The sequence below is a fragment of the Apteryx rowi genome, unplaced genomic scaffold, assembly GCF_003343035.1.
Source record: "Apteryx rowi isolate R43461 unplaced genomic scaffold, aptRow1 scaffold_62, whole genome shotgun sequence".
NCBI classification, from domain to species: domain Eukaryota; kingdom Metazoa; phylum Chordata; class Aves; order Apterygiformes; family Apterygidae; genus Apteryx; species Apteryx rowi.
This window is the reverse complement of record NW_020450894.1, coordinates 194,164-210,103: the sequence shown is the minus strand read 5'-3', so window position 1 is coordinate 210,103 and position 15,940 is coordinate 194,164. Positions and strand designations below refer to the sequence as shown.

Sequence of the window (15,940 nt, the reverse complement as noted above, 5' to 3'; positions counted from 1 at the left end):
AGAGTATCATAATTCTTACATAATTCTTACTTATATCGATGTTAATTTGAAATTTTAATCTAAAAAAAAAAATTATCTGAGATAGAATTCATCCCTGTGCACAAAATAAGGCCATTGTGACTCTTTCATTTATAGCACATTAGTATATTGGCCTTGGATCCTTTGCTTTTGCTTATCCTTGATGGGAATTTTTTTACACCATAAACCAGGTCAGTGCCAGTAAACCAAAGGTAATGGAGCATTCGTTTGATTTTAAAACCTACAGAGTTAATTATCTCACTACTAAATATGACTTTCATAGAATCAGTTCTAATTATAGTTATCTGGTTAAACCTTTTTCTTTAACACAAGAGTATATGAAGCATGATCCTTATTACCCAGATAGAGTATTTTGTTGTTGCTTTAGGGGAATGAGATGATATTAATGAATGTAAAGTACAGTAATGTGAAATGTTTTTGATTTAGTTAAGGAATGGTTTATACCCTTAAAGCATGGGAAAAATTAATCTCCCAACTATATTGATGCTGTTTGTTAAGAAGAATTTCAATCAAGTAACTGTGTAAATATTGTAAGTAGATGTACATATGTCGAATATTTGTGGGAAAGAAAGGTTAGCAGCAGAAGTATCAAGTTGATGATTCTTATGACTTTTGTGAGCCAACTTGGCAAAAAAAAAAGTTGTTGAAAAATAGAGATCAAAAATAATGATACAAAATTTGTTGTAAAAATGTTACATATTGGGGCACAGTTTGGTCAGAAGCCATACTAAGTCTTTCCCACTTCTGAAGTAGTTATGGGTAATATAGAGAGGCATGAAGTCTACTTATAAGGAGCATCTAATTCTATAAATAAATAGTTGAAGTGACATTATTAACTGACAAAAATCCTCTTTCTGCTCTCTTTGTGTAACCCATTATTCTCACCTCAAGAGGACGCTTACATTTTAAAAATCTCATTTACGAGAAGTCATCTGAAGAAGAATGAAATAAAGCAAAATTCTGAAGTCAATATTTTCAAAATAAGGTACTCAGAGTTAGGATTTTACATCCATGTTTAAACACATAAATAGTTTTATCTGATTTTTGGATGGCGATAGAGAACTGCCTTATATTTTAAAAATCAGGTCATCTCTTCAGGTGTGAAATTCAAATGTAGGATTTAATTTGTGACACACATATTATATAATGTTCCTCTAAAATTAGATTCCAATTAGATTATTGAATATAATCCACAATAAAAAATGTGTAAAAAGCAAGAAAGTCAAGTTTTACTTGAGAAGAAAAAGAAGAAAAGCAATATACACACACATGTGTGTGCACACACACACACATATATATACACACCCTTTATGCAACTAGTATGAGAGTTCCTAGTGTAATGTAAGCATCCGGGAGGTCCTTCTTGTTTTGGTCTCTGCTAGACTGGTATCTCTATACTGTACTATATGTAATCAAGTTTCAGATATTCTCACAACACCGTTCATGTAAAAAATCAAAGAAGATTTATATATATCAGATACTGTGTGTTTGGACAGTGATAGTCCAGTAGAATATTACAATGCTGTGACAAGCAAAATATATAGTGTAGGATTAAAATGAGTAAAAGTTTGTGTTAATGAGTTTTTTTTTCCTTTTTCAAAACTGAACTTTAATCCAGTTGCTTTGCTTAATGCTATTTCCACACATGAACTGGATAATTAGTAATCTCATCAAGGCAAATTCTTTATTTTTTTTTGTGGTTTGCAGACAGAAGTAAAAATCTTAATTGCCTGAAAACCTCATGTCCTCCTCCTTTCCCCTGCCTCAGAAACAAAACTAAGTGAAGTGAAACAAAGCAACCCCCCCAAACAAACAGACAATAAAACTTATGTTGCAATAGTTTTTTTAACTAGATTTTCTGGGGCATGGGGGGAGGGAGGAATGAATGGTGATTTTTGAAGAGAAGTTTGGAATCTGGAAGACTTGTTTGTACTGAACAGTATCCTTAAAAGAGGGACCAGTATAGGTTGAGTCCCCAAATAAATTATTACTATTACTTTTCAGACTAAAAATAAAACATTTTAAATATATTGATTACAACTTCATCAGAACATAAGTATTCTGTCTAGCCTATAGGTTCAAAGAATCTCTATTTGGGCTTAATTTACCATCATTTAAAAACAAAACAATGAAATGTGTAATTCTGCACATTAGGATGTTCATAGTGACCACAAAAAGTTAAAAAAAAAAAATTCACAGACTTAGCCATAAATTTCAACTTTTTCTCACAATTCAAAACTGATAAGAATTAAAAATAACATCAGTTTCATATTAGGGATATTTTGTTCTTTACTCCTTGTCAAGATCAGGTGCATTTCATTGTCCTATTTTGTGAAAGAATGTTGACTTTTTGAGGCATGTCATGAATAAGAAGGTTATCAGGTAAAAATAAGAAGTTTTACTGAATGAAATCTCGATCATATGCCACTGACTTCAAGTGAAACTCAACATTGATTTCAGCCTGGAGTGTGGCTTGAAAATATTTGATCTGATGTAGGACTTGCATTAATATGAATGACTTGCAGTCATGTCCATTCTCCCCGACTTTAAATGCTTTTCTTCATCTGTATTAATGAATATAGAATAAAGAATCATAACTGCATTTCCAATCCATGGATTTTTGTGGCATTTTGATTCTTACTCCTACCCCATCTCCATCAATTAATAGATTTTTTTTTTCTATTGTTGAGTGACAAAAAGTTGAAAAATTATGGCTAGTTGTATTTCTATTTTAATAACCATACCTATATAATTGTCATTTTCATACTTTAAAAAAATATTTATGCTTTCTTTTATATTTTAGTCAAGTACTTTCTTAAACAAAACAATAGCACCACTTTGGCATTGTTGGCCAAATCAGTAAAAGGTAAAGCAAATATACTACGTGCACTTTTTGAGCTTCTCTTGTCATGCACTTGCTTAAAACAGAGAGCCAAGAAGACATGGGCTTGGCATAGAGTCTTCCTTAATTAAATTTAACCATTGATACTGAGTCAACAACCAGTTTACTGGGCAACTGAACATAACTGCCAGTTATGAATGGAATTCACTTCTGTAAGGAAAGCTTACTACTAATTTACCCTTTAATCCTAACAGAGCTATTGAGACTGTAATCTGTTTTGGGCAAAAAGTGCCTACTTTTTTGCAGCTACAGGGGCAGATTGCAGTATCCTTCTATCTGATTGTCTTTTCTCTCTTTTTTTAATGGCACAAATGAGCCTCATATGAGCCCTTCGCAAAACTGTAAGTCTAGGTTTGGAAGTACATTTTGAGCAGAATATAGAATTTATACATTGTCCATTGAAAACTCGTAATGATTAATTATGGTTGCTATGGAGATGAGGCTCAAATGTTGCTACCTTGAAGAAAGAGGTATATTAACTTCAGTGGATTTAGGTCTGAAGACTTTTTTGAACTTACTGAAAATAAAGAGACTTAATTCACTTTTCTTCTGTACTTCAGTGACATTCTGTATAATAATTGGAGTTTTATGTCAATTCTAGAATGCAAAAATCTGTGACTTCTGTCATGTGTTTTACATGATATGGAAGGATGGGGAGTGGGATTTTCTTTTTTAAGTGATTTATGAGGAATAAATGGCATCCAGTGAGAGCTCTGTTCCTAAAACTCTGGAGTGCTTTTTAAAATCTAGCTGAACCCTGGAATTTCTCTAACTAAGAAGCTTTTCAAGCCAAACTACTTTGTACTTTTGGGGAGGGAGAAGTTTTGGCTCATACTTTTGCTTCTTTAAGTAGTGGATTTATTGAGATTATTAAGCTCATGCAGTCCTTCTCTTTCACACTGACTAGGACATTGTGTGCTCCCTGCCATAGTTCTGGAGAATTCTCATGCAAATGCGCATTCCCCAGCCATGCACTTCTCACCTCTACAGTGGTGGATCTAGTCTCTGTATGGCAATCCCATTCCTTCTCTTGTAAAACAAGATGTTTCCTTTGAAGCTTTTAGCCACTCATTATTTATTCCAATTTCTTTCCAAGAATTGTTACAATTTGTCTGGACACTTGTCAAGTTCTGATGTTAGATAATGTTGTCTACCAGAGACACTTTCTGACTGTGGTAGTCAAGGGAAGAAATACAGTCCATGTAATGTGATTGCATGAACCCCAAAATAGGAAAAAAAATTTGGATTTAATTTGCAGCAATTTAAATAATACAGTGATGTCTAGTTTTTCAGGAAAACTGGTTAGCACTGCATCAACAAAATGTTATCTCTGAAGAAACTTGCCATCCACAGAGATCTGCAAATTGCTTTTTGGGCTCATGCTTTTTCTCCCTCCTCCCTGCAGATCTTGAGAGCAGGTAAGGGACAGGAGTCATGGGACACAAAATGGAAATATGTATTATGTTTATGACACATCAAAATAATGGCTTGTTCTTAGAGTGCCCTTCAGAATTCTTAACAGCCACTGAAATAAAAACACCTCCCTCAATCCCCCCCACCAAAAAATCCCCTGTAAGAGTTGTAACAGATATCAGAATTGCTACCTCTGTTTATTGAATTGGTGGTAAATAGTTTAGGTTACTTTCTCCAACTGCTTCTCTGTACCTTCTTCCCTTTTTTTCAACATACCTATCTCTGTCAGCGACAGCTGTGACACATTCTATTTAGTCATTTACTATTCTGCTTTTATGATGACATGATGGTATGACGGCAGCCTATTGTGCTTATAAACATGCATTTAACAAAAAGAGGAGGGTTTAAAGAGCTGCATAAGAATACATTGCATTTTCCTTGGAAAAAATATGAAACCACTGAGGAATCAGTAATTCAGTCATCTATTCCCATGGATTCAGTAGAAGGTAAGGGTTGTCAGATTTGAGCCTTTAAAGAGATGCTTCCTTTACAGGTCTGATCTGACATCTCCCTGTCTTTAGCTGCTTTCTTTATACAGTATTTCCCCTGTCCTCTTTGGGGCTGACCAAGTGATGCTTCTTCCCCTGTTTGAGCTTGCCATGGGCAGTGCGATGGCAGGAGGAGGATGAGTGGAACCACACTGCAGTTCTGGACAGGATGGAGAGTGTATTCTCCACTGCCTTCTCTCCCCTTCTTCTAAGTAAAAGTTTATCGCTCTCCTTGGGATGCTCTTGGTTACCTATCCCCTTTGCTGCATGGTCAATCTAGCTCTGAATTAATTTACAAAAATGAAGCATAGGAAATAGCGTTATTCAAGGTAGAAACAGTGCACTCCATATCAAGGTGACATGGCAGAGATTATCTAGAAATCTTGTATGAGAGTGCATGAAGAGCTATTGTAAGTAGCATTTGAAGGACTTGATCGTTCATTCCTTCCTGAAGATTCTTTTTACATTGTAATTTGGTGATTAGATTAGCTTTGCTGATTTAAAGATGCGCCTAGTGGCCTAATTAACACTCAGTTTAGTCTCATCAGATTGTGGGAAGAATTAAAATGGCAGAGAACATGATTAACCCTCTTTCACAAAAGAGTAGAATGCTGATATTTCAGAAAGATTGAGGCCTGATTCTACATTTTGAAATAATTTGAAGGCTGCTTTTTAATTGTCTTCCCTGGGCCCATGCTTCTATGTATCCATGTTCCAAGCAACTTCAAGTAAATACACCATCTTCTAAATCTCTAAAAGGAAACAAGTATATCTGGATTTTCTTTTGAAGACGGGAAAGTTATTTTCCTATTGGAATCTAATGCCATTTAAGTTCATTTAAAAATAAAACAATATTCTTAAAACTAACTTTTTTTAAATTTTATCTTTGGCTTGATATTTCCATATTTGCTTTTACCTCTTACAGTTTTGGCCAGACCCTTTCATATAACAAACTATAAAATAGCACCGTTGTACTATAAAACAGATTTTTTTTACATACTGCTTGATATATGTGTATTACTGATATGCTAAATTTTACATACTGCATTATATGGAGGAAGAAAGAAGTTACCTATACTGTTGCAAAACAATTACCTGGAAGAATCTTTAATGGTTTGAGAGTCTATGTATGCTTTAACTGCTTTTAAAAATCATTTGTGTCACAAATTGCGATAAACTGCATCTTTGCAAGAGAAGGAAAAAAAAGAAAAAGAAAAACTGTCCTAAAATGACTGTATCTATAACCCATATTCTGTCAAAATGCCACAGATGGAATTAATGGATGTTTAAAACTGTATATGTTACCTTACTGCTGCTGCTACTGGGAATGTCAAACTGTGCAAATATGAAGGGGCAGACAAACAATGTTATCAGACACTGTAAAACAAACAGCCTGTTGCTTGTATAGAAGTGCAAATAAAAAAAAAACACTTAGACAAGGCTGATGAATGACTCCAGCAGCCAGCGTTCATAGGTTAATTTAGTGCAATTGAATCCATCAAAGGCCCATAAATTTGTAGGCTTTTGAGGGGCACAGGACTTTAAGAGTTTTTGTGCAGGATATTTAAAACAGGTTAACAAACAGTAATATATCAACCACAGATTTTTTTTTTAAGCTCTGGGCTGGTTAAAACATTCTGTTCTCTAAAGACTTAATATTGGAATGTTTAGTTGCATTGTTCACTGGGAGAATGCCCATCGGTTGAGATTGCATCAGGCTTAATAAACCATAGTTTTCTTTAAGTCTTCCAATGTTTAACAAATAATTTATTTACAGCAAAGTATCCTGCAGATGGCACATTCATTCTTCACTCTTGTGGATGGCATGTTCTTACATTCTGTAGTTTCTGTTTCCTGTATTCCCTCTACTTGTATTCTTCAAATGCACTTCCTGGAAGTGTAGAAAAAAAAATTATTCTCAATAGGTTTTAATATGCTGTATGATCATACAACTTGTATGAGTGGGAAAACAGTTATCCTGAATGCCGGAATTATTAGGTCCCTTCTGCCAGCCCACAGAGAACTTGACTATACAAAACTTCTGTACTGTGAATTCCCAGTTGTCCTAGGCAGTTGCACTTTGATTGCTGCTATTGTTGATCTGAGTAGTTCCAACATAATTACATTTTTGCGCATAAAGGATATTCAGAGAAAGCCTACCATACTGAAATTGTTATTTTGGAGCTTTTTGGCAGAGGAAACCTCTGCATACTGGAACCTGGATGGGCTTAGACATACAGTAGGTACCAAAGATTTTCTTTCTTTCAGAATAAGAACTTTTGCAAAAGCATGATGTATAGGGCCCGGTGAACTCTAAAGCTGTGACTGAGGGCTTTATGGAGCCTGCTGGGTTTTGGTAGCCAGTGAGCAGAGGTTTTCAAAATTGCTAACTGGGACTCTGTTGCCTACATTTTACAAATTGCATGTTAAACATGTGAGTCTCTTATCAGATAAGGCTTTCAGGAGGATAAAGAGTGCTGGTTCACTGGAAGAGCTGCAGTCAAATCAGTTGTGTTTTCATAAACAGACAAGGTAATGTGCCAGGCAAATCGAGAAGGTTTTGGAATGAATAATGCCCTCAGTTCACTCTCTTCCACATACTGGCCCATTTCCAGCAGCAGTGATGGTTGCAGCACATATCTGTGAGTTTGATTTCCTCATTTACCGTGCTGGTAAATATTAGCTGGACACAAATCTTTGCCCATTCTGCACCAGCCTAGAAGGAAAACTGGCAAGTGACTCACCATATTTATAATCCTCATCAGAAAAAAAAAAAAAATTGTTTACTGAAACCCTGTCTATTGTCCTCAGAAAAATCAAAAATAAAAATCTGTCACTGAGAAAGGTGAGGCATGTGTATGCAGCTATGCCATGGCATTACCTTTTAGCCTTAAAAAAAGAAACTTATACTCTAAAATTTAAGAAGTGATGAAAATGTAACCTGCTTTTGTGATGGGCAGCAAGAAAATGGAAGCTTTATTTGGTGCTAATTACATTAGAGTTTTTTTAATGCTTTCTTTATAAAACACTGTTCTATAAATAGTATATTTATAAATATACAAATACTATATACATATATATTTATAAATACCATTCTATTAAATATAACCAAATCAGAAACTGATAATGGATAACAAAACTTGAGTTCACATAGAGCTCATTAATTTTCACAGGTTTGGGGTCAGAACCTGGTGGATATGAGATGAATTATTACTTTCAGAATATAAAAAAAAAGGTTATACTAGCAAGTGTTAAAATAATGATACCACCAACAATCAATGACATTGAGCCAAATTAAGATATTTCATCACTGGAAAGCCAAATTTGTTAGTAGTAAAATATTCATGATGGAGAAGTTTGTTTGTAGACCTTCTTAGTCTGAAATGCAATATTAAATGAAGAGGAAGAGATTAATCATCTAGTGACATTTCCAGAGATCAATTCAATAGAATGCTGACTTGCCTTCACCAAATTTTGCTAAGACCTCTATAGGACATCTTTCTTAGTATACTTTGAATATAGAAACAGAGAAACTTCAAAAAATTCTGCTCATCCACAAATTAAAATAATTTTTGCTGTTCTCTTTTGCCTGTTTCTCTTCCAGCTTTTTCAAAATGACCTTTCCTGTCTTCAGTTTACCCTAAATTGTAGCTTAGTTTTCACCTCCAAGTACCCATTCTGGATGAACCCTTCAATTTTCACTGATTTTATCTGGAATTATTGCTACAGCAAGTCATGTGAGGCTTCCACTGTTAGGGATCATGCCTTTTGCTACAAATGATTATACTGGTAACAATGCACTAAGAAAACAGGAATTTCTTTACTCATTGGCTTAATATTTCCTCATGGTAACAAAGAAAAATAAAAACCTTATCAATGCTGCCCCAAAGTTCTCCTCTCTGAGGAGACTTTACCAGCATACGGGGAAAGAGTTTGTTGTTACAGTTTGTTTGCAAAAAGTCATAAATTCTTAAAGGCTCCACACTCATCTATAAAATGAAAATGAGAAGCTTATGAAACGACAGCCATTTTGCATTGCAGTGACTTCCAAAAGATACTTATATTAAAAATGAGCCATACGTTTCCCAAAGGAACAGATAAATTATCGCTTCTAAAGTCATTGTCTAACTTTCTAATGGCTTAATCATCCAAACACAGCATATACCAAAGGGCGGCAGGGTTTCAGTTACAGCTTTTACTGCTGCCATGTAGACGGCAAAAGAGCTGTCATAATGCTCAGGCTACCTTTGAAACTGAGGGAAGGTGGCAGGTTATTTTCAGAACAGTTTCTCTTCTAGAATCAGCCTTTTAATCCATAAGTATAAAGAAGTGGCACTGGTGGTGATGGCAGTAACATGCACTCCAGGAAGTGCTGTGACCCATATAACGCATTTTTTGCAAGTATGAGCTGTTGAGACCATTGAAAACAAAGTGTGAATGCCTGAATCAGATTCTCAGACGTGCATTTGCACTGGCATAGAAAAGCTTGCCTTTTTTTCCTCAACTCTTTGGTAATTAGAAAGAAGATTGTTATCTGTGATGCTTGTTTCAGTATCGGATCCTCTGAGCTGACATTACAGACCTGGACAAAGCCAGTAAGCATTTAACATGACAGTTACAACATGTCAGCTTTGCGTAAGTCAGTTTGTGAACAGAGAAGTGCAGACTTCTGCCATGTCATCTTAAGTGTGGATTTTTTGAGACAGTATAGCATTAACATAAGGATAACAGCTACCTTAGTGATAGTAAAGGTCATTTAACTAGGATGAAGGGTACTGGGAAGCATGCAGCAGTGTTCTTATGCTATTAGGGTGGACAGTCAAACCTCATATTGGCATTAGAAGTCCTCTTGCTTTACTGCTAATAAATGAAAAGTCTAATGTTTGTAGTAACAGACATTATAACTTAGCTACAAACCCTCTAGGGTCTATTTGAGAAGCTTTTTAGTTCAGTGGTCAGTGTGGTCAGTAACAAAATAACAAAGCTGGGAAGTGAGCAATGGGAGAAAATAAATTTCTGAAGTGAAGAGGCTAAATTCTGCTATCTGTTACACCTAAATGTTCCCTCATTGGCTTTGGTAATGTGGCATGGATGTAACAGAAATTAGGATTAGTGCCATTATGCATATTTTGGCCTGTAAATGTGTCTGCGAGTTGTTACAGGACCAATCAGAAAAGATACTGCCAATCTTACAAAAAATAAATGAGCAATAATGCAATCTCTTTCTGTTTTCTTAATGGTATTTTCTTAAAGTAAATATATTAAGGTCATCTCCCTTCTTCTCTTGGTTCCACTTAGTATGTATTTAAATTTCAAAGGTTAGATAAAATTTGAAAAGATTTTGGCTAGCATCTGATCTTTTGTGAGAATCTACTTCCTATTGCTACTTTGTTGGTATATATTTATGTATATTTCTGCATATGGGGCTTAAAGAAAAATAAGGACTAGAAATCCAAGGAAGAGCGAAATTATATCAAGATGTCTACTTCTCTGGTCTTTTTGCTCAGGATGCAAGCAGATGGCAGGTCATTACCTTTCTTCCTCTTTATTTACTGGATTTTAAAATATGCTTTAACAGTTCATTCTCATGTGGTAATTTTCACGGTGCATTGTAGTCTTAAATTGACAAGAACTTTGTGCTATGGCAGTGTTCCACTGAAAAAGGTCAGTTTTCCCTTTTTTGGAAATTGCTGAGGAAAGAGCTCTGTTTCCTTCCTTGAACAGAGAACAGTTGCTTTTCAAATTTCTGTTCAGCAGTTTTCCCAATTGCTGTTAAATCTTAATTCATTTAAAGATAAATAGGCTTTTAATAGCATTTCGCAGAAGAACTAAAAGAAAGAAAAAAGATAGGTAGAACCATGTACACTGAAGCTAGAACTTTAAATTCCTCTTCTTGCTCCTGTTTCACACAGTTTAAAACTGTAAACATAAACTTAGTGTGAAAATAGATGGGAAACCACTGCTTTGCTATCTAGTACAAATACTGAAAGCTTCTCACTGTTCCTTACTCCCACATTACTAGCTGAGGATTTTTTCTCATTAAATGAGATTTTAACCTGAAAATGGGATCACTATATATATAATGTTTTTAATGTATATATAATGTGCTTGGGTTTCACACCTGCTCTCTTTGCTAAAAATTCAGGGATATCTCTCTTGGTTTTAGAAATGCTGACATATGATTAAGTTCTGTCCTCTTTAATGATTTGTTTGCTTATATACGTAAGACGTGAGATAGAATTTTATAATGGATATGCATTACAAAGTTGATCACTTCCTAGTGACTAATTCTGGCTAGATGAATTCCTAATATGTATCTCAGTAACTCTCATTTTTTTAACATTAAGAATTCTAACTGAAAGCTTTCAGTAGAGTATTCAAGTAACTAAGAAGTAAACAAACACTTTGAATAAGCATAATTGGTGAGTGATCATTAAATGAATGGACAACAGATTCTGCGAGTTTATTGGATTATTCAATCAAATGTTCAAGTTTCCCTTGTTCTTTAAAGAATGATTATTTTTGCTGATGAATGTCTTATAAAATTGCTGCAAAACTACTAAGAATATTCACTGGATTCTGATCCTGAAAAGGTTTACCTGTTTGATTAAACATACAACTAGCTGTTTCCACTGAATTTCACGTTTACTGTGAGGCATTATTGTAATTGTTTGTTCAGCTGGGATCTTGTTTTGAATAGCATTATGATTAACATAAAAAGCTTAAGTGCTAAATTTCAGTAGCTTTTTAACACACTCAGAAGCAAAGCAAGTAATTTTGAGTAATTTCAATTTTCCTGAAATTTGAAGTTTTCAGGAGACTGAAAGTGAAGATCAATTTCACCCCCAAAAAGATAAAACTGCAAGAAACCAAAAAGCTTTACTTTGACATTTTGCAATTAAAATATTTTTCTCTGAAAATACTAAAACATTTAATTTCAGCATTTTCAATGGGAAACTTCTGACTTTTCCATTTCAAAACATCATTTTAAAACTTTTTTAATTATCATTAATTTAATCAAATAAATATAGAATGACTAATTAATTATAAAGGAATATATGTCTAAGAAAATTAAATAAACTGAAAAAAGAAAAACAATCTTTATCACTTTGCTCTTAGTGTTGCAATGGGATTCAAAACAATTTTATTTCCTGTAGCTAAATAATCCGGAACAGTTGGCCTGAATCAATTTTTCTTGATATTTTGGAACATTAAACTGAAAGTTGATTTTAATCACCTAACTTTCCTTAAGAACCCTAGTAGAGGAAATCAAATGCATTACCTGTAGTTCTTGCATATTTTATATCGTTTTTATTTTTCTGGTCAGCTGCTGTTGTGCTGAGGAATCTGAATGATCAGGACACTATATTACAGAACACAGATTGACTGGATGTAGATTATACAGATAAATCCCATTCTAATTTAAAGGAATAATTTTTCTTTTCATATCACATTCAAATGAAGAATATTTTTAACCAAAAGACTTAAAGTAAATGGCTACCTAAATTTTAGCCTGCTCTATTGGTCTTCTGTAAATTCTGCTTCAGATACGATTGTTATATCAACATATGAGGGCTAGTGAAAAAATTGCTTTCACAAAACTAAGGCATTTTCTCACTGACCACTGTCCAGTTGTCCCCAGGTGTTAGAAGATGACTTGTTCTTCTTTTATGCTAGCTTCTGAGCATTTAAAAATGGAAGTGCCACTTCACTGCGGACTTTCACATGCCCCAGCTTGGATGTATTTATTGTTTCATGCTGGAGAAAAAGATCTGAATGCTCAAAAAACTTCTCAGATCACAAATATTTTTTTCATCGCAGACAGCCTTGCTGAACCAGACAGGTTTGCTGGAACTCAAAGAATATAAGATATTTCAGGGAACAAGGGAGATGCTTCTTTTCAAGTAGGACACACTTTGATGAGAATTTGGTATCCTTTAGGTAGATGTCTGAGAAAGAAGTTTGTCTGCTGGGGGCTAATAGGAACTGTATATTACTGTTGTTCACAACTTCCTCAAGGCCCACAGTGCTGAAATCCAGCTGGAAAGGTGCTCTGCGTTATCGCATCTGTTCACTAGAGAATTTGTTAAGGTTAGACTGTAGCTATAGTGTTGTGCTGTGATGTCGTTTCCCTGTACAAGCAGTTATCCATGACTGCTCCAGTTTAAGGTAATTTCATCCTGGGCTGAGGGCAAAAGAGCAACTAAAGAGGTGGTGGAAGCTGTGCATCAACATGAGGGTAGAGTTAAGGTTGGGTATGTGCTCCCTGGCATATAGCAGCTGTGGCAATAACAAAGCTGTTCTAACTGTCTTTTTTTTCTTTGCTTTGCTTGTGAGTCTGGGAAATATGCTGTGTGTATAACGTTCCTAGCTTTGTGGGTTTTTTTTCTTTACTTTTCAATGTACTTTCATGTTTATTTGTGAATAAAGGTCTTATAACAGGAAAAATAATGGTTCCATAGTGAAGGAAATGTTTCATTTATTAGCTGTTGTGCTTGACTGTACATGTACAGTCTCCGAAATTGGATTAAAATTAGCTCCTGAGGCTGGCCTCCATCAGCAGATTGGCATTTTTGGGTTCACAAAATTTTAATTAGTTACATTAATTAAATTAATCACTCAGTGCCTGGCCCTCATCATTCAAGTTTGTGCCTGTAGTGTAGAAACACTTGTTTGAAGTGCACTAATGACTGCAAATCAGCATTGATATAACTTATAAACAGAAAAACAACCCTGCTCCATTGGACTAAGTTTACTGAGGATCTGCCAATCTACAAAAATGTGCATAGGACGAACAATTTGTTCGAGAATTTTGGAGAGTAGACCTCCTACAAAAACATTTAAACCAAAACCCAAATCAAGGGTTTTTTCCTAGTAAAAAGATTATGATGCAATGCCACATAAAAACTATATTGGAATAGATTGTGTATGAAATCTCAGAGTGACTAAATAACAGCTTATATGTTCCACAAAATCCTGCCTTGAAGTTCATATTTAAATAATAACATCTAGTAATTGTGGTGCTGTGAGTCTCAGATATGTTTGTGCTTTGAGAACCTTACATGAAAGGCTCTACAGAAGTGCTTTTTGTTTTTTCTGTTTTTCTGTGTTTTTTATTTTTTTTAATCAAAGCCTATAAGGACTAGCAGTCATATTATTTTCCTTTTGTGGAAGGAAGAGAGGGTATAGGTATGAAAAATTATTTCTGAGTAAAATATTTATTTTTGGAAGGTATTTTTCCAGTTGAAAATTGGCATTACCTTCCTACCATGGATTTAGACTATTTATTCTCTTTGTCTCATATTTATTTCAATTTCCTGTTTACTATAACATAATAATCTGAACCTGGTTCCTGTTGTACCTCATAGCACTGAACTTGAAATACAGTTGTAGCCTGGCTCTTTCTGTCTCATGGACACACAGAATAAAATTCCTGTTGAAATCGTGGGAATGAAAGGTGTATAAATGTGGAATTTATTCTATTGACTTGTTAATTATGTCTAGTTTTAGTGGTCACTAAGCAAAACTTATATTTCTTGTAAGATACTCTTAAAAAAACACAACTACATTCTAAATTATATGTAAGTAAATGTGATAGTCTAAACTCAATTATGAATATGCATTGGCTTCTCACTTTAGTGTCACTGAAGCTATGACAATACTTAAGACTTTCCAGTGACCTTATCTGTAAGCTATTACAGGGTTTCTGAAGACCTCTGAAACACCTGTTTTTACTGGTAAGTGTATTTATTGTTGCAGTTTTTTGTCTTAGCTACCCTGTGGCGATGACCTATTTCTGGTAATCTAATTCAGTTCTGAAGTGTTATAATAAAGAAAGTGAGAAGCATTAAGGCATAGCTTAGTATTGACAGAGTTTACTCAGACATGCAGAGGTAGACAAATTTATGCATTCTGAAGAACAAAAAGTTATCTTCCCAAAATGTTTATACTGACTCTGAGTTTCAAAAACATTCAAATCTTTTATTGAACTGTACAGTTTTATTAGTCACCTAATCTTACTATCTTTTGCTTAGTAATGTTCTTTTATGTTGGTCAGTAAATCCTGGCATCTACCCACAAAAGCTGTGTTCAATAGCATCTTTATTTATGGAAGTAAACAAAAACTGTATTCTTCCCTCACTTTTTAAGAAGAATTTAATATTTAAAAACTATAAATCATAAGCTGAAATAGGGATTGTGTCAGCACTAAGATCCCATTCTTTCAAGATTTTCTTCATGAGCTAGATTTTATGTTCATATAAGAGCCATTATAAAGTAACTAGGACTTTGTGCAGGTACAGGCACTACCTGAAAGACTGAGTCTTTGTGAATATTTCCTGATCTGTCCTAGAGAATCCCATGAAAATCCCACAGAAAATCAGTGAGGCTGTATTGGCTACTTTAGGATGTAGGCTCATATTTGGACACAGGCTCCTTGATCAGCCATAGTACCTTTCACTCATACAGGAGTCTGGAGCAAGCCAATGGCTTAGCAGATAGGGAAACTCAGGTGTGTGGGAAGGCAGGAAACTGGCTCACATACTAGTGATATAGACACAATTATTTTGAGAGATTCAAGTCTTAATGGGTGAAACTGGCTTAAAACTGAACTTCAAACTCAAGCATAGGTAAGACTGACAGAATAGATGATGCCCAGAAGTATTCCCATTGACTGCTTTGGGAAAATGATAGGATTTGAGAAGCAAAATGTTTTAAAGCAGGTAAAGCAAATATGCTCAACTCTGAAAAATAATTTGCTTTAATGTAATTGTTTTTTTTCATTAAAATGAGTAACATCAACACTATGAATTAGCTAAGTGCATTCATGTTGGGGGAGTGTATCAAAAATAAAATGTTCGAACACAGCATTGTTTCTCTTAATTCAGGTATATGCAGCTGACTGGAAAAAATTTATTAAGTGAGAATATGGACTTATTACAGTTTTTTTGCATATCTTCTGCTTTTTCATATGTCACAGAATCTGAAATTTTACTCCTATTTATTTATTAATTTTTATTTGCAAACTGAATTTAGTGTT

General features: G+C 34.5%; 1 protein-coding gene across 1 annotated transcript in view; it reads right to left on the bottom strand.

The window, feature by feature from the left end:
* Positions 1 to 6,369: 6,369 nt before the first annotated feature.
* IGF1 (insulin like growth factor 1) overlaps positions 6,370 to 15,940 on the bottom strand; it is a 53,197-nt gene continuing 43,626 nt past the window's right edge. Inside the window, exon 4 of the mRNA XM_026083913.1 lies at positions 6,370 to 6,793. Within this exon, the coding sequence (XP_025939698.1) occupies positions 6,734 to 6,793 (60 nt within the window). The 3' untranslated portion in view covers positions 6,370 to 6,733. The remainder of the gene's footprint in view (positions 6,794 to 15,940) is intronic.